This window comes from Micrasema longulum, unplaced genomic scaffold (genome assembly GCF_059751315.1).
Source record: "Micrasema longulum isolate JH-2025_06_02 unplaced genomic scaffold, ASM5975131v1 h1tg000319l, whole genome shotgun sequence".
Taxonomy (NCBI): domain Eukaryota; kingdom Metazoa; phylum Arthropoda; class Insecta; order Trichoptera; family Brachycentridae; genus Micrasema; species Micrasema longulum.
The window spans coordinates 205662-225229 of record NW_028277523.1 but is presented as its reverse complement, the minus strand read 5'-3'; the positions used below and the strand labels follow the sequence as shown (position 1 = coordinate 225229).

Here is a 19568-nt window from a genome sequence, read left to right as displayed (position 1 = left end):
TGAGTTTAATTTTTTATTGTTACATGATTCATCCGGGATTCTGGTTCTATTTTGTGCACAAAACTGTATTCTTCATCCGCCCGGAGACATACTACAATGGAAATCAATCCACCCTTATTTAAGCGTACCGCGGCGTGGATTTGTACAATCTGTCAGCCAAATTAGCCTTCCTTATAATTAGTAGCACTTTATTTCATTGATCATTTCCCGAAGCCTCACCCCCCTGCGCTGCCCCCTTTCCTCCTGCACTATCCACTACCCTCCTTGCCTTGTCCCTATGTATACATTGTATCATTCTCCCGCTACTTAATTGCCCCTACCTAATGGCGAAGTGCCCTCCCAGGAATAGTAAAAACAATTTCTATAAAGGTTACCCGGCAACCTTTCTGATTCTCTGTTACCCCGGTACTTGGATCTGATTTAAAACCGGATAATTTTTATTTTATTTATTTATTGAAACACCCTAAGGGGTGGTTGATTGTTGTAAATGTTTCGTCTACACCAAAATACATATGTACGTGTAGTGAATTGTTTTCGTACAAATAATGATAATATTAAATTGGACTTAACAGAAGTTTTGTTACAAGGTTGCGTGTATTAAATAAAAGATTCACTTACATATTTTGTGGACTTTTATATGCCAATTTTAATAATCTAATTTTCTGTACTAATAAGAAAAGAGAGGTGTAGACAATACTGACTAAAATCTAGCCATGATAAACGTAAATCGAATTTACATTTACGATGTATATCGTTAGCTGTGTCGTGTCGGTCGATCGGTACCAGTGCTGAGCGAAGAGTCTAATTTACGTTTCCGTTTCGCCGCGTTCAATGCCTTGTTAGGTTGGTTTATGTACACATGGGATTTACTGTTGCCATTGTCCATAAATATAACCATGTGTAATGCAGGGTTCGAAAATATCAAGATATTCATAAAAATATCAAAGTATCGAATACATATCGCGATACGTATATCCGCTATACATCAAAAAGTAAGATGTATTTTTCATGAATAGGGAACACGCATCAAAATTACAGTTAAATTAAGTAGTTAATACACCTTTATTTGTTTGGTTTCTGTTTTATGGCCAGTATAAAAGCGATTATGCGCAGCTTATCATTATATTTGACTATCTATAATAATGTTTTCCTGTAACTTTATTTACAGAAACAAATGAAAAATTACTTTTTTTTTAACATTGCACCATTTGTTTTTTTATCTCCAATTACAAATAAAAATATTAATAAAGCGCGCCCAGCGCCAAGAATGAGTCGAGGAACTAGCCGATTACTTCAGCTTATTTCTTCATACAGATACGTGTACTGTATTTTAAGCATGTTAAACCCAGTGGCAGGATTATTTTCCTGGAGTAAACTTGCAGATTACACAATTTTTTTGAAGATTCTTGATTTGGAAAACAGTATTTCAATCATTATTTCGTAAGGACTATTTTTCTTTGAGATGATACTTTTGACATATGACTCGCAACAAATGTGGCGCTTGACGCGGTTGTTTTTGGCATTATTCATTTCTAGAATAAATCGGCAGTTGACATTTCAATCGTAATGAGAATACCTAATACTGACTGAAATTCATTGTGCTATTTTTTTAAAAACTTTTATAAATGTTATATAAAGATAATATCGCTACACAATATAATATATCACAAAGTTACGTCGTTTGAGTTGATTTTTATTTAAAGATGAGAGTTGTTGTATCAATCAGAACCACAGAAAAAATAGCATAATTATAATTTAATAGTAATATTTCCGCGTGCACAATACAATTTTCGAGAAATTAACAGTTTACTTTTTTTAACCTTACATTTGTGTTATGATTATTTTTTTCCCACCGTGCAATATTACGTGACATTACGCAGCATTACGCAACGAATGCGCGCGGCGAAAGTGGGGCATAGGGGGGGGGATTATTGGACACAGTCAAATGTATTCAAATATGATTCTACGCTCCTTCTGGACTATTCTTAATTCTATCCTTTATATATATAATTCCTATGTACGTGCGATGTCACTGAACTGCTCTTAAACGGTTTAACTGATTTACGTATGGTTTTCAGAGAAATATAGATCTTTGCGATATGCGTGTTTGTTGATATTAAAATCTTCAATCTAAGATGTAAAAAAATAGTAAGGAACATAAAAGTTTTATTCTTCGATCTACCAGGGTTGCATTCGAGGAAAACAAATTTCCATTTATAAAAAAATGGAAATTTGTTTTTGAATGTTTATAAACATTCAAAAACAAATTTCCTTGAATTCCTTATAATTTCTACCCACTTTTTTTTTACTGGATTTTCGGTAATACTAAAATAATATTAAATTCAATACATTTTTAAAAATCGTACTCCTACATAAGTACACCCCTCTGTTGGCGAGAAGACCGGAGTTTGACGTTTGCAAAAAGAATGCCACATTTGAAAAAATATTTATTTTATGTTTTGGCATTCAACCAAATTCAATATTTGAATATTAACCATTTTCAGTTTTGGAATTTAATCACAAGCCAGTAAAAAGTCTTTTGCCAACGTTCGGGCAAGACATCGTCTGTCGGCTCCGCTAGTATATGTATATACTTCGAACCCGGCAATGATGTATGTGTTTGCTTTACTTATCTTTTCGTAGTTTAATTAATTTTATTACGAAAAAATATTTTTAATAAGGCCATTAAAAGTATAAACACGGTCGTTTACCATTGGCGCTACTTTACTTCAGAAGGCAATATAAACATTGAGAATTCTAATCCTTGAATTACTAAACATTTCCTTCGTAGATTTCTCGTCTCCTCACATTTTTCCTCTTATTTAATATTCTAAACCCAATCTTCCACAATTTTGTCTTTCCATACGTCGTGTAATATGAAGGGATCAGGGTAATAGCGACTTAAATCCTCAGCGTTATCTTCGATTTCGTGAAAATAGTCACAACCTAAACCATCCAACCGATATGGCTTTTGGTTTGTAATCCAATGTAATATTGTTCTTTCGATCGTCAAATTTTATGTAAAGCATTTTGATAGTTACACAATCGTCGAAGGGACTATCGTCAATAAACATGCATAGGCATAACGTGCAACTTGCGTTATTGTTTGACGATCATAAAAACATATGTATATGACAGCAACTCGCGATATTTGACGGTCGAAGTTCGTGTCAGCTTGACGATCGTCGAACGTAAGATATCGGCAGACCTATCAAAATAATATCATAGAATTTAATAATTAAAAACTAGCGGACCCGACAGACGTTCTCCTGCCCGAACGTTGGCAAAAGACTTTTCATTGATATATAGGTACCTAGGTACTTGTTTGTGATTAAATTCCAAAACTAAAAATGGTTAGTTAATAAATAAGTACTTGTTTATGGCTATCTCCAAAACATAAAAAAAAAAAATAAAATTATAAGGCATTCTTTTTGCAAACGTCAAACTCCGGTCTTCACAACAACAAAGGGGTGTACTTATGTAGGAATACGATTTTTAAAAATGTATTGAATACATAGAATAAAGAATAGTCCAGAAGGAACGTAGAATCATATTTGAATACATCGGACTGTGTCCAATAATTCCTCCACTTAGACACACTTTCGCCGCGCACACTTGAAGTCACCGAGTATTATTGCTAGATCGCGAAGAATATAATCATAACACAAATTTATGGTAAAAAAAAGCTATTTTTTAATTTTTCTAAAATTTTATTGTGCACCCGGAAACATTGATTGACAAAACAGAGTAGATAAGTAAAGGGTCATTTAATAAGAGTAATTGAATTTATGAACTTTGAACTTAAAATATAAAACAAATTTTATTTGACATAAAACGGATATTTTTATTTCATTTAAATAATATTTTATGTTTTGAAGATAATGTCGGCCAAATGTCCACCACGGCGTTGTTTAATTCGAGGTTCAATTTGCATTATTTCTTTTATTATATGAGCAAAGTAGCGTAAAAATTTTTACTAGTCTGGCAACACTAACGCAATTTCCATTTTGTTTCTTCGACAATCTGACAGATGGAAAAACAATTCAATTTTTAAGTAATGCATTTATGACAAACACATTCATTTGATAATTACACATGAAATATGTTGCATCCTGTTTCTTTAAGATCCTATTTCCTAGAAGCAGTATTTTTCCACTGTAAAAGGATACAACACGGCATGGTTAAATTCGAATCAGGAGTTGCGTACTGAGCGACGTCTACAAAGAAACTAATGGGTCAAAACGTAAACCTATTCATTTACGAGTAGTCGAGTCGTCTTCTGTTTGATGTGCGTATGCGGTTTCTGGACAATTCTTAATTGTATTATTGAATATAATATTATTTAAGGAAATAATCAGATTGAGATCCACAAAAAACAAATGCTGTTTGTAGACATTCAAAAACAAACTTTTTTATACACAAAAAAACAACGTCTTTTTTTTTTGTTGTAAATGATCTTTGTATAGGTCGATGGAGAGTACGGTGACATCACACGTACAGAGGAATTATATATTTAAAGATCTGGCCATTTTTACGAAAAAAAAAAGATCATTCAACTTTAAATCTTTTAAACTAAACTTTTTTGGAGAAACTGGCCTTCAATGTTCCTTGGTTGGATATCATAAAAAAAGTATTGACAAAATATTTTATTTTTTAATTAACTGCTTAGTGAAATATAAGTAAATAAAATAAATAATAAATAAAAACAACTAAACAAATTAACGTGGTTAAATTGGCTCTATGTGAAATATTAATCGAATAAAGTGCAAGTAAACCAATACCCCCGAACAGGCCACTCTTTTGTGAAATTATTCGTTGTCGTCGTTAGTATTAATAATGTTTATTCCCATTAAGCATCATTTTTTTTATTTTTTTATACTCTCGGAAATATTGGATATTATAGCTGTCATTGCAGTGTTTTACGCAAAATTAGGTGTGGATATAAAAGTCGATTTAATTTATTCTCCTCAGGTTTAGTATTTCAGACCCTTGATCCCTCATACTTCTGGGCATTTATTTTGCGAAATAAATACGGAATTCGTACGCACCCCTCGCCGGCGACTGGCTATATGGGGTGACATTTTTAGAATCTAAAGTATTCAAATGCCTCGAATGTGTGGAAATTTCCGGGTTTGTTTTTCCCACCGACCGTGAAATGTTTGACACTCAATACTGGGGCCATTGTATTCAATACGCGACGGCTAACGATATCGCTAAAGTTCAGAATAGCGAAGCAGCGAGAAGGCGATGTGGCGAGGTAGCGAGGTGGCGAGGAAACCTAAATCGTGATATTTGGCCATCATGGTTTGGAAAATCTACACCATTTAAAATTTAAACATTTTCGTCACATTTACATTTTCCCCGTGTTCGAGCGGAATATTCAGTTCTTGTGGGAAATTGAACCAGAGTTCCGTACGAATGTTTATCCTTACGGCTGCTGTAAGATTAAAACCCTTTAAAAGGAAATCGGATGGGGATAATTTTGCCTCGTAGTACAGCGCCATACTTGGGGTCCCGGGTTAGAAGTGGATTTGTTAATAGCAGACGTGTGGAATGGAGATACCTGACGCGTTATTCACCCCAGTAATAATCGAAACAAAAAAAGACATTTATGACGTAGCCAAGATATTACAATGATTAGGAGAATATTTTTTCTAAGTGACGTTAGTAGGCGCTTCTTAGTGGTGATTTTGCGGAGTTACGAAATTAAACATTGCTAATGAATAACGGCGGCCTCGGTCGGCCTCGTGGTCGGCCTAGTGGTATAATGGTCAGCGCGTTAGCCTGCCATGCAAGAGGTCTCGGGTTCGATTCGTGACATGGTTGTGTGAAATAATTTATTTAAAAGGGTGTTTTCACACTAGAATATGTCATAGTCCCTGGACTGGTACCTGAAGCGTAAGACTGATAATCTTACCTTCATGTAACTAAAATGATCAAGATACGCTGCGATTGGTGTACCAATGCAGTGCCCTATGCACCATTCAGTGCGGAAAGTTAACGATAATGAATGAATAACGAGCGCCCGAGTGATACGAAAAATCCCGAACGGGAGATGAATTTCCAAATGATATCGAAACATCCTGAACTGATAACCTCGTTTGGCATTTGCGAATATGCTTTCTGGCAAGGTTGAAATGAAAAAATAATAATTTGAGAGATGTTTATAAACCTAGATATTTTAGACACCCTCAAAAAGAAATATAGATAGGTAGAGTGATTTATTTGCCAAATAGCATCGTTTCGGATGTTACAATCTCTTACGACTCTTTAAAGCGTTCTTGAAGCGAGCATATTCAATATTTGATTGGTGATTTTTTTTGTACAGTATGCAAATTTGATTATTATTATAAATACAATTAATTCCCTTTTCTGAAAAAAGTACAGCGTTCTATAAAATTATAACGCGGGTTATGTGAGAGCCTGCTATAACATTATATCATTATTTTAGAATAATATGTCTTTTAACAGATTACAACAGGGATGGAGAATACCTTAGAGAAGGGAATATGGAAGTCTAGACATTTATAGAGCTTATGATCCGTCGTTGATTGGTATAAGTGGCGACTCAAACCAGCCAATGACGGATCATAAGCCCTGTAACAAAGTTTACAAAGTTAACAAAGTTAACAAAGTTTACAAACATAGGTTTAAACATTCATATTTTTTCAATTCTTACATTTGTTGATTTTAGTGAAGATAAAGAGCTGAACCCTTCATTGTTGTAAATAAATTCATCTGACCGAATTATTTCACATACTGGGCAATGTCTGAAAAAGATTTTCCAATTTTTAAACTTCTTCTTGAACCAGTTGGTTTTATTACAATATTTAAGTTTGTCCAAATGTTTGTAGACAAAAAACTGGGTTTCACCCCCTTTGGTAATCTTTATGACTCCCGTTTTCTTCATAGTTTAAGCCTTGTGGTCTGTTTTTCAAGAGGGATCAGCCTCCTGAAAAATAAATTCCCAGTTGTCGATTCGTCACTTACGTGGTGCAACGCAAGTGGGAGAGCCCGGATGGCTCCATTCTCCTCACGCGCACAAACCGATGTCTTCTCTGGTCCCTCCTCTACGTGTTTTCCCATTATTTTTTAGTTATTTACTTTTCTTGGTGCTCCTAAAAGTCTTAATTTCTATCACTTTCAAATCGTTTTTTGTAATAGTGGCGTCTAATCATTATTCGATCCCATATGGAAGATACGTGGCAAAAACGAGCGTTTTAACAAATAACTCATTTTACAGTAAAGTTAAAAGAATATGAAAAACCTTATTTGTGGGGTACTGACTTTATACATTTAAAAAATTAAGTTTTCATTTAATGTTAAATATATTTTAAGGTAAATTTTCTTTGAAAAAATAACAAAAACGTCATATTTTATCCAAAAAAGCTCCACTCTATAATAGACAAAAGTGAGCCCAAAAAAGCAATCGTGACATTTTTTACTATTTTTTTTGCCAAAAGTGACTAGATGATTTTTTGAATAAGGATATTTCAAACTTATTTATTATTTAATATTAGTTTTTCTTGTATTGGTAACGCTGTATAAGCACATGTTCTAAGTAAATCGGATGTTATAAAAATGTCGTTCACGCCCTCTTCTCTACAAATTCATATATCAATCTTAAGTTCCTTGATTTCAAACTGTTGGCTCCAGCTCAGTTAGCAACCATTTGTAAAGTTACAAATTATAAAATAAACATCAAGAGTTTGAAACAGAACGACAGTGTCATTATTTAAGCAAAATTATTTAGTCCACACTCCAACAGTGACTTCATATTTTTCTTCTCAAATAATGAGAAGACAAGGAGTTTTATTACATAAGTAAAAAAAGGACATAATATCTAGAAAAACGAAAAAATACAATAAACACGTGTCTTCCGTGCACCCTTCACATGCAAAAACGAGGTTTATAGATTTTAATTTAAGGAATTATGTGTAAAATAAATAAATCATCGAATCATCGACTAATTAACGGCTGGGATATCTGTGTTACATTTTTTAAATCAGTACAAATAGATGCAAATATATGCAAATATAACGCCCTAAGCCATATTAGGTAATGATGATACGCAATGAGGTGCAAATGAAGATAATAAATATATTGATAATTTTGATAACCCTTTTTTTTATTTCGTAGACACGAAAAAGTAGTATGAGTTATCTTTGATACAAGTCGATTTCTGTTTCTTTTCGAAATGGGAAAAATTGAACGTAATTTGATTTCATCGCTGAAAATCCTAAAAAGTTATTTTCCTTCATGGAATTGTGATTGGCAAAAAGATATCGAATACCATGAAACATGGTGGAATCTTGACGTTGTCAATTATGCCCATGGGCTATCAAATACACACAAGTACATGTATGTTTCCCCGTAGATATTTTTTATTTATTACATTTCCCTTACGTCGGCCTCTGTTGAAATATGACCTTAGACTTTGAAAAATAGGAAAACATGCTCAGAATTTTGTATTTATATTTTTGTTGAAACGTTGGCGGTGTTATCATAACACGAGAATTCACACAATATCTTTTTGTATCTCTGTGTCCAGGCTGACAAAAAATACAGTTCTAGGTGTGAAAAGAATCAGAATCCTAGACGAGTGATATTTTTTTATTTTATTCGGTTTTAAAACATCATAATCCTCGAATGAATGTCATAATATAAACTAAAATCAAATAATATTTTGACCAATTAGCGCTTTCACCCTCTAATGGGCATCTTCAGACTGATGAATATTATACAGTGTAAGGATAATTTATATAAAACTAAATATTATCGATTCTAATGTTCCAATCAGTGATATCGAATTAATATCTATGCAAGCGATGTACAAACTTGGTTATTATGTTACGTTTTTTACACAATTTAATAAATTACAAATGTTGTGTTGCCATTGACGATTTAAGCTTATTATTTTTTTATAATGTAGTCAATGTTGCTGTACTAGCACACATTATTCGATTAAAATTATTTATTGACAATTCTTGGTGGAATTCCACTGTCGCGATGTAGCGAGATTAGAGACTTAGGAGTTATTCTTGATAATAGATTGCTGTTTGGGTCTCATATAAATTATATTGTTGAAAAAGCTTGCCAAATGCTAGGCTTCATTTTAAGAATTTCCAAACCTTTTAAAAAACCAAATACATTAAACACTTTATACCACACTTTTGTACGCAGTAATTTGGAGTTTGCATCCGTTGTGTATCATCCCACAATACATAAAAAACAGAAAGGATTGAAAATGTTCAACGAAATTTTTTTAAATACCTAGATTATAAAAACAATAAAACGCTTTGTACTTACAGCCAATCTGCCAAACAAAATGGATTTTTTACCCTTCAAAATAAACTCACTGTATCTAAATTATGCTATTTACATAAATTATTAAATAATAAAGTAGACTCTTTTAACCATCTCTCCAAAATTAATCTTAATGTCCCCTTTCGCGTGACAAGAAATAAGTATTTATTCCATCTGCCAGCCTGTAGCACTAACTATACACAACACTCTTTCCTCTATCGTTCTTGCTCTAACTTTAATGTTCTTTTTATCGATTGATATATTTTACATACCCCTTAATTAATTTTAAAATAAATGAAGACTGATTATTTCTGGTTACGATACGATCCCACTTACTATTTAATGATGCACACTCTTAAACACTTACTCCCACACTAATACACATAAACACACATCTACACTTACTTTCATACAAATACACATAAACACATCCTTTTGTTGTAACACAATTTAATAATATGTATGATTTTTATTTAAAAACTTTGCTGGTCTGTCTTTAAACTGTATTTTTAAAAAAAATATTATTTTATCAATTGTCGACTGTTTGTTTCTTTAAAATAAATAAATAACTAATATTTACATATAAATTATGAATTTAAAATACCTTATAATTATAATATAAGTTATCACATCATTACAATGGAATTCCATAAAAAATCATCAATAAATAATTTGTTTTTTGTTTATATAGTATGCGTATACATCTATTTATTTCTCATATTCTGTTATTATTTTAAAGTCCCCTTTAACAATATGAAATGTAAATGGCATAAATGCCGTGCATAAATTAATAAATATTATTAAACCTTCAAACCATATATTGATAATTTGTTTTCGACTCAATGGCTACACCATTCAATGTATGCTCCCTAGTTGAAGCATATGTTGTCAGCTCCTGTGCATCTTCCATGTCATGTCGCTTTCTGCATTTTTGACATATACTGCCGATGTGAGAGTGATCAAGGCTCTCAGGAGGCATCCGCAGTCCCTATATGGCCCAGTCAGCCATGTCGCTTCTGTTTTATTACAGTTTGTCGCCGGAAGTTGCTGCGTCTTTTCTCTTATTTCTTTATTTTTTATCCGTTAGATTCGCTGGAATCTGGATACTACTATTAATGTCGAGTCCAATCTTTTAGCAAAGCTAAAATATCCGCCCATGCACATTACGGATGTATTTTTTTTAGTCTTAAAATAGTACAAACATACAACATGAATTTCCTAATTAAACTCATATCTAATTATCATTAAAATATGTACACTTAAAGGTTATCACGAAAAATATTTTAGAGATCAAAACATTTTTTAAAAATTTACCATATTACGAAAAAAAAGCTCCAAGAATAGCCACAAGATTTTTTTACAAATTAAATGATTATAATGTTGTCGTATTATTCTACGAGACTCGCAGAGATAAGAGCTTCCAACTTGTGTAGCGTTATGTCTACTAAAAGTAAGAAAAAAGGTTTTTTGTCAGCATTCCTACTGATAACACACGCACGCGCCTGACACACATATATTTTTTTAAAGAAATAATAATTTACTAAATATCTACACTGTACTATGAAAAGAGAAGAGGGTTAAGAGGAAAGGAAAAAATGAGAAAAAAAGGAAAATCTCAAATATTCAGGTAGTGACATTTCATACGTGATTTAAATGTAAATAAAAAAGTGGTGTCTCGAACATTAGTGGTTAGATTATTTTATAATCAAGCAACTACTAATTTATTTATTTATTAATTTATTCATTACACGGCACTAGTGCCTTTTACAATATAAAATATAACAATATAATGAGTTAGTTAGTAACAATATTAAAACATGGGCATAAAAAGAAAAATAACAAGAAATAGATATATATATATATATATATACAAAATATACATATATATTACTTTACTTTACTTTACTTTCTTTCTTTTGACGCCCATGGGGCTTTTATATTATACATACTGTATAATAAGAAAAAGTTACACATTAAACACAATTAACATTTTTTCAAATATAAAAATTTAAAAAAAATATTTTTTAAATTTAAAAATAAAGTTACATGGTTAACATAATACACTATTAAGACATAATACATTTATTATATTATGTTTATAATATAAGGCATAGTAGGATTCAAATAAAACATAATTTTTTTTTAAATTTTTTTTTACACCGGTAAACTAAACTTTAAAGTGAAGTTATCCAAAATGTTGAAAACTGAAAAGGGTTTTATAAACTAAAAATATAAAACATAACACGGGCATAATGTGGAAGAAGAGGCAAAAAAATAGAGCGGTGAATGGGTATTAAAAGGGTTGTCTCGTTATTGGAACAAAAATATATTCCATGCCGTGATAGAGGTTAGAAGAACTCTCTCAGATAAACAGGTGATGTAGAATTATTTAAAATATAGTAAAGAAGTAATGGAATGTGAATGTTAAATATGTGTCAGTAGAAATAAAAATAATGAAAATAAAGAAACAAATTATCCCCTTACCTCAAAGAGTGATTGCGTTACTGTCTGATGAACTTATAACAAACCTTCCGAAGTGAGTTTCATTTCACGCTTTTATTTAGACCCCAAATAATAATAAAAACGTGGCCATAAACCACCGGTAACAAGTAAAATGAACTCTTCCGATGGATAAAACTTCCACCCCGCCAGACCGGATGTGCTGTAACCTGCCGCACCCTCGTGACGTCACTTCCTTCCCCTCCGCCACTAAACCGGAAATGGGTCTCTGTCCGAAAATGACATTTTCTTTTTACGCCGCGCCGGGGGGTCCCTATTCGCAATGGATGGGAAACTAAGGGTTATATAATCCCTTCTCTGGGCCACTTCGCAGCAATGTGATAAAAATCTAATTAATTAATGAAATTATTATCCTCTTTTATAGTAAGAAACAAGACGTTATTTGGGTGCATTATGCAGGTTCTTCTTTTATTTAAACAAAAAAAAAATAGCTTGTTTTAATTTAAACCATTTTAATTTATTTTGGAGCAGTGCTACATATGAGGTACATATTTGAATTTAGATAATAAATACGTAATTCTAAACATTTTTTTTTGGATTAGTACACATGTTCATAATTGATATGTCAATTTTCGTCCATTTTGGTCGCGTAATTGGTTTGTTGGCATATTTTAGTAAGACGCGTTTTAATGTGATGGGCGAATTTTAAAGATTATTCCAGAGCAAAAATGACGGACGCCCGACTACGCCTGCGGCTCGTTCGCGACCATTTGTCAAAAAAACCGAACCGCATTGAAGGCTCAGCCACCGTATTCACAGGACTTGCTTTTCTGCGACTTTTTCCTGTTCCCAAAGATAAAGAGGACTATTTTTTTTACGGAGGTATATAGGAGCGTCAGGACTTTGAAGTACAATGAACAAAAGTGAAAGGGTGTGACAGTCTCTCCGCCGCGCCGTCTAATTTATATCCAATTCTGTTGCCTACGATAATCAGTTATTTGGTAATATATTTTTGTCGAAGACCAAATACCTTCCACGTAAATGCTTTCTTTCAATAATTCAATTAATTTGATTTATTTCGCTCTAATTTACACAAAGCCTGACTCACTCAGCTATCTTTTTTCTCTTTTCACTTGTTTAAATCTTTCTCTTTTACGTTCACAAGTAAATTTATTTAAGATTTTAGCATAGCAAATAAATGTGTTCCTGTATTTTATGACGAGCCGATAAAAGACATAACGTAGACTCTTAAGTACCAAGATCAGCAAACAAAAATGGGACCATAACATTTACTTAGCGTGAGTAATATAATGTTCAATAATGATTTAGTGCTCGGTTACAATGAGCTATTATTATTTTTTTCCATTACTCGTACATTGTCTGATGAAATAATAAAACTCCTTCAAGTCGTGTTATGCGTATTCCATTCTGTTAATATGTAACGGCAGGTGTCAGCATCTGATACCTTACTATGACCCATCTACGAACGAAAGCATTTGCGATCGTAAACACGATCGATCGTAAAGCGTACGCGCATTTTTCTCGTTATTCTTTAACCGATGAAAATTTCCCTTTTTTTTACTTTACCACTTTGGTTTAACGAACATTCGTTAGCAACTTGATCAAAAATGGTAAAGGTACCAACTAACACATTCGTTTGCATCAACACAGGTATGACAGATCATAAGCCCTGTAAATGCCTAAAGTCCCATATTCCCTTCTCAAAAATGTTTTCCCTCTCTGTTGCAACAAATTTAAATGGAAACACCTCCCTAGGAAGAAAATCCAGCCAGTCTGCAAGCATTTGGACATATTAAAAAGATTTTTGAATAACAGATTGAGATCAATTGATATTTTGGTTGGCACTATTGTTATCATAATCATTTATACATTTTTCAATGTGGCTCTAGTTTAATTTCGAGAATAGTTGTCCATAGAAGAAATTGAAATGAAGACACGGTGTGATATTTGTTACTAGTTTTCGCACTTTCGATTTCATATATTTTAGGAAGAAAGTTCCGGTGCTAAGCCCACTGCACTAAAAAATACATCAGCCGAATTGAAATGCTTTTGGTTTCGAAGTGTTTTTACTGCCAGTTTTATGCAGTTGCCATTTCATGAACGCATTATCGTTAAAACGTTTACTGATACTGTTTCTCCCGAGTTTTCCACACACGCGGGAAATACAAAGCTTTCATATGTTTATATGCGCATAAAAAAACCTTTATTCGATTCCACGTGCGAGATTTTTTGTGTTATGAGAATGCAATAATATGATACTATTTCTGCCTGTAAAGCATTTATGTGACAAAAATATAAATGAATTAATGACATGTAACTTTACTGAAGCAATTAAAAATTTTCAGTAAAACATTTATTTGCCAAAAAATAAAAAAACATAAACGAATTAATCATCATCATTCTCTTCCGCACGTAATAGTGTATAGGGAACTGCATTAGTACACCAATTGTAGCGTATCTTGATCATTTTTGTTAAATGAAGGTAAGATGACCAGCCTTACGCTCCAGTGCCTCGATTATGAACGCTATCTTCATCAGTATATATCGAGACGGTATACTTAACTTCTGCACTATCTGTATCTTACCTCGGTATGTTCTACCTACTTGTCATATCGACATCATATGATCGAAACATGCCAATGGTGTGACCGCAAACAATTAGTCCGCGTTCTTTACGTCATTAACATTTATAAAAGTTAATCAAAAAACAAAAACTTATTTCTTCATATTTTCATTACTTTATCTTCTACATATGTAAATAATGTACATGTAACTTAATTGTCAGTAATTTATATGTTATGTTTATGAATAAAACACGTTAATTCTTAAAAATATATTAACGACGTGCTCCAAACTATTCAACCCTGAAAAAATTAAAAGATTTAAAGGTTTTTAAAAAAAAAATATTTCTTAAATTGGATTTATCAAACTAAGCCAAAAAAATATTTTCATGTATCGTATTGTTATCGCTTTAAAGTTTTGTAATTACATCGCCCGTTAGGTCACAAGTTCAAGTCGGTGATTTTTTAGACGTTAAAAAGAGAACCTCATACCCTTCAAAACACGCTAAACATCTCATGGCATGGAAAACGGAAATCTATTAAAAAATAATAATTGATTGGGTATTCTCAGTACAGGTTCACCTGAATCTGTGACGTTTCAAAGTTCAGTAGGGCCTCGCTAATTTGGACCCCCGCTTATCCGGTGGTCGCTGTAATCTGGACGGATGGGGCTGTGGCGATTGCGGGGGAAGCCGGGCGGCACATCTCCTAAGCCGCGCTGAGCAGCTGTTGTCAATCATCAACCTGCGTTCTGTTTTTTCAGCTTCATTTCAAACGCGCAGCCTCCCTACATGTTTATTATTCAGTATCGTTAATATCGTCGAGTTTGTCTTTTAATAATTGAAAACATTTCTAATTTTTTTCATAATTCTTTTATATCGGGTTGTGGTCCCGTGGCTAGTGTCTTGGACTCACGGACCAAAGGTCCGTGGTTCGATTCCCACTCTACCCCAACTTGATTCTATTTTCTAATAATGAGTTATTTACAACTCGTTGGAAATGGCCCAGAAAATTAAATATTTGGGTAAATCATAAGAACGCAAATGTTTCTTTTTTTTAAAAAAAAGAAAAAGTTAAATAAATTTGTTTTATTACCATTAAAGTATTGGAAACTACAATCCAGACGCCTTGGTAATCTGCAATTGTAGTTGGTATTTTTTCTTTAAATACGTTTTCCAGAATCTGTGCCGTGCAAATAAGTGCTCTTCGTGCGTAAGAAAACATTTTTAAATATCTTTCTTTTATCTATCGTTTGAAATAGTTATTCTTATATAAAGGGTATCCATTCCGAAGTCCATAAATTACGAATTCGATCTCAAAATGTATAAATTGGATAGGTAAGAGAACATAGCGGAATTCTACGTAACGAAAGAGCGGATAGAAGGGCTCGGAAAGGTACGCTTAAACGGACAGCTTCCGATTTTACCGAGTTACCTCTTAGTTTTGCTAAAAAAGAAATAGGAAGAGGGCTCTGCAGACTTGTTCTGTCACAATTTCGTTTTGTAAGTTCGTTCGTTCTTCATATATTCACCGCATTCTAACGCATTCAAAATAATATTTAGCTCTCGTTACTTCTTCTACGATACGAATGAATTTACGAAACGAATTAGCTCCAGCATAAGGCTACTGCAACTGGAACAAACGTTTTTTAAACGAAACCACAAGACAGATAACTAAAATGTTCATTTTTTCTATCTTTGATGTCTCTGATTTGAGGAAAAAGCGGCGTATGACCTTCGAACTCACACAAATCTTCACGGGCTATGTCGGGTTTATTAGCTACCTACACCGTTTTAAACTTTCCGAGATCAACTGCTGTCTATGTGATGATGAAACCCTTTAAGATGTTACCCACTTGCCCCCTCCAGCGTCGAAATACATAACCTGGAGGCGCAACGCAGAAGCCTTGGTGAGGATCTAAGGCGCATTCATTCCGTAATAAGTAACAATGACTTGTATCAAGAGGTAGTATCTTTCATGGAGATGATAGTACAGGTAATAAAGACAATAAATGATAACAGGACGCAAAACGCTGAGATCTCTTTCAGTGAAACGAATAGCTTACTAATGGCTAAAAATAGTCCGGTATCTTTTAAATAATTTTTCCATGGTTTTATCTTTATTAAGCACATGCGGAAAAGTTTTTGTAAAAGTCCACTGCCAAAATTCTCTCCTTTTTCCAACGCTTTCTAAATATAGACAGCCAGAAAACAATACCCATTTTTGAAATATAAACCTAGTACATTATAAGCTAGGTCAATAATTCGTGTAAAGTGGCCACTCAAACCAGTCAATGACAGGTCATAAGCCCTGTAAATGTCTAGATTTCCATATTACCTTATTTAAGGTATTCTCCATCCCTGTTGTAATTTGTTAATCTTAATGATTCCCGAGGGGGAGAAATCCAGTCTTTTGTCAACAAACATTTGGACAAACTCAAATATTGTAATGAAACCAACTCGTCCAAGAAGATGTTTAAAAATTGAAAAATTGTTTTCAGGCGTTGCCTAGTATGAGAAAAAATTCAGTGAGATGCATCTCTTCACAACAATAAAGGTTTTAGCTATTTAACTTCACTAAAATCAACAAACGGAAGAATTGAAGAAATATGGATGTTCAAACATAGGAAAAATTGTGAATGTTACACAGGGTGTAAAGTGGCCACTCAAACCAGTCAATGACAGGTCATAAGCCCTGTAAATATCTAGACTTCCATATTCCCTTATTGAAGGTATTCTCCATCCCTGTTGTAATTTGTTATAATATTATGGTATTTGTGCTTAAGGTACTTTTATCCTGTTTCATTTTGGAAAATGTATCCTGACGTCATTACTCATATTGTTTTCTGTTTTTATTTCCAGGTAAGAAAAAGGCTGTTTTTTGGTGATGGCGTGCGACGCATTATAATTCGTGGGGTAAGTTTTTTATTCCATATAAAAACAGGAGTTAAAAGAAAAAATCTAAGTACTTAAAGGTCTATCGTTTCCAAAAGCTTTAAAATATTTTTTTTTAATCTTCCAAACGCTCGCCTATATCAAATGTCCGAGAATTATAAAAAAAAGTTTCAAATACTCAAACGGGTTTAATTTTGTAAAATATTTAAATGAAATTATTTTTTACATTGCGCCCCGCATATTAAGCTTGCGTAGAGGATATGTTTTTATTGCTGAACTTGTTGTAACATTTGTTTATTTTGTTTGTCAAATATTGTGTTTGAAAAAATAACACGATTATCCTTTTGAATGTTGATATCATTTACGAAAACGAAAAATACGTTTAAGGGTTGGTCATTGGTCGTTTACCATCTGTTGAACGCAAATAAACAGTATATACGCAGTTCACTCATTAAATTTTCATTTAATATCCGAGCGCCATCTTTACTGTCCGATATCATGTCATAAACAAATTCAAATTAATTTTTAAGCTCTTTACCCTTTTCATTTACTTATGACAAAGACAGTAATGATAAAGGGAGTTTAAAGACTTAGAACAATATAAAATGGAGATATTTGCGTGACTCAATTTTATTAAGGTCAATTTAAAACAATCTGTGTTTTTTGTCAGTGCCCCGATTTTTTATCATCTAAAAAAAATAAAAAGTACGTAACTAAACAAAACACAACGAAAAAATTTAGTGGTTTAAAAAAAAAATATTAATAGTCTAACAAAGTAAGCCAAAAATAAAAATAAATAAAATGTATCGTATTATCGGGGCCGTGAGTTTTGCGATTTTGAAATGACCCCGCCTGTAACGTCTCAAGTTCTGTACAGTGAGTTGTTTTGATTGGTGGGTAGGCTTCCCGTTGACCGGAGATGTATTGCAACACTCTGTCGTTAGTTTATTTTGGAGAATCTGTGACGTTGTTCAAATAAGTTCATTTTTATCACAATCATTTTTATTAAATTTCCATACGTTTTCGAGAAACTTCGCCGTACAATTTATTAAATGCTCTAATTTTTACCTCGCGTAAGAAAACTTTGTTGCATCAAATTTCTCGTTGCTCTGAACCTCCTCATTTGAGCGCTTGATTTTGATTACATAGTATTAATAAATGCGAAAAAAACTATATCCCTTACTCAACTGTCGCTTGACCTACCGTTGTTTTAAGAACAGTGCAGAAGGTGAATCATGCATGTTCTCGTAACAACAAAATAATAAAATCATCTAAAATACTTATCACCTAGAGCGGATGTCAAATTGCTGACAGTGAGGGATATCGAACTAGACATCAATTCTTAACTCGGAAGTAAAGAGAACGCTATGTACAACTACTGCAAAAGCAGTAGCACCCTTAGATCAGTTCAGTTCATCAGTGAGGATAGCTCCATTACTGATTTTGTATTAAAATATTTATTGTCTTCCATTTTCCACACTCAGAGGTGCATAGGGCACTGTATTGGTAAATCAAAGATAGAATATTATGATATTTTGTTACATAAAGTTGAGGCCATAAGTCCTACGCATAAGGTGCTAGTGCAGAAACAATATTTAAAATCAATATTATCGATATATCAAATATATCGTTAAGCTAACTTGACTAGGCTGACTGACGTTACCACGCCCTGTTGTCTCTTTATAGACCTCGTTCCTTTTTTCTCCATGTCTCCACCGTGGGAATAAAGTTAATGTACTTAGGACGTTACTCTAAATTGAAGAATGTCTTATGCGCAATACTGTTGGTCTTGCAGAATATAATGAACTGTTTACTTATAGAAAACGCAGAGTTTTTTTTGCAGTCGTTGTTCTATATTTCAGGTGAAATCATTTCATGTCTGTGAGTCATCGATCAATAGACTATGACCCCTACATACGAACTATAGACGAATGTAGTTAAATATTTTTCCGTTTCTTTGTAATCAATAAACCGCACCCTTTACATCATACATACTTGAAACCTCTGAGGCTTATTTCACACCTGTTGTACAAATCTTCACGACGCGGTAAATTTAGAGTGGATTGATTTTAATTGAATTTGCTGCGTCTGCTCTCGGTTAAAAATCCTAAAAACGCAAATCGAATTCTGATGAGTCGGCTTCGTGGTGTAATAGTTAGTGTTTTAGGTGCAAATAAATAAATAATCCTCCCTTTGTAATTTTAACGTGCCGTGTGGATTTGTGCGATCCGTCTGAAATGGACCTAGCTGTAACTAAGACGTTTATCAACATTCAGGGTCAAAATGGTGGTAGTCGTATTGCAATGGATATCATGTTACGGGTTCG

At 33.1% G+C, this 19568-nt stretch overlaps 1 protein-coding gene across 3 annotated transcripts in view; it reads left to right on the top strand.

Moving 5' to 3' along the window:
- The window catches only part of LOC148282536 (uncharacterized), a 359774-nt gene extending 342486 nt beyond the window's left edge, over positions 1–17288 (top strand). For all 3 annotated transcript variants that reach the window (XM_088224921.1, XM_088224922.1, XM_088224920.1), the window contains one exon: positions 17210–17288. In XM_088224921.1, the coding sequence (XP_088081047.1) occupies positions 17210–17213 (4 nt within the window). In that variant the 3' untranslated portion in view covers positions 17214–17288. The remainder of the gene's footprint in view (positions 1–17209) is intronic.
- The last annotated feature ends 2280 nt before the right edge of the window (positions 17289–19568 follow it).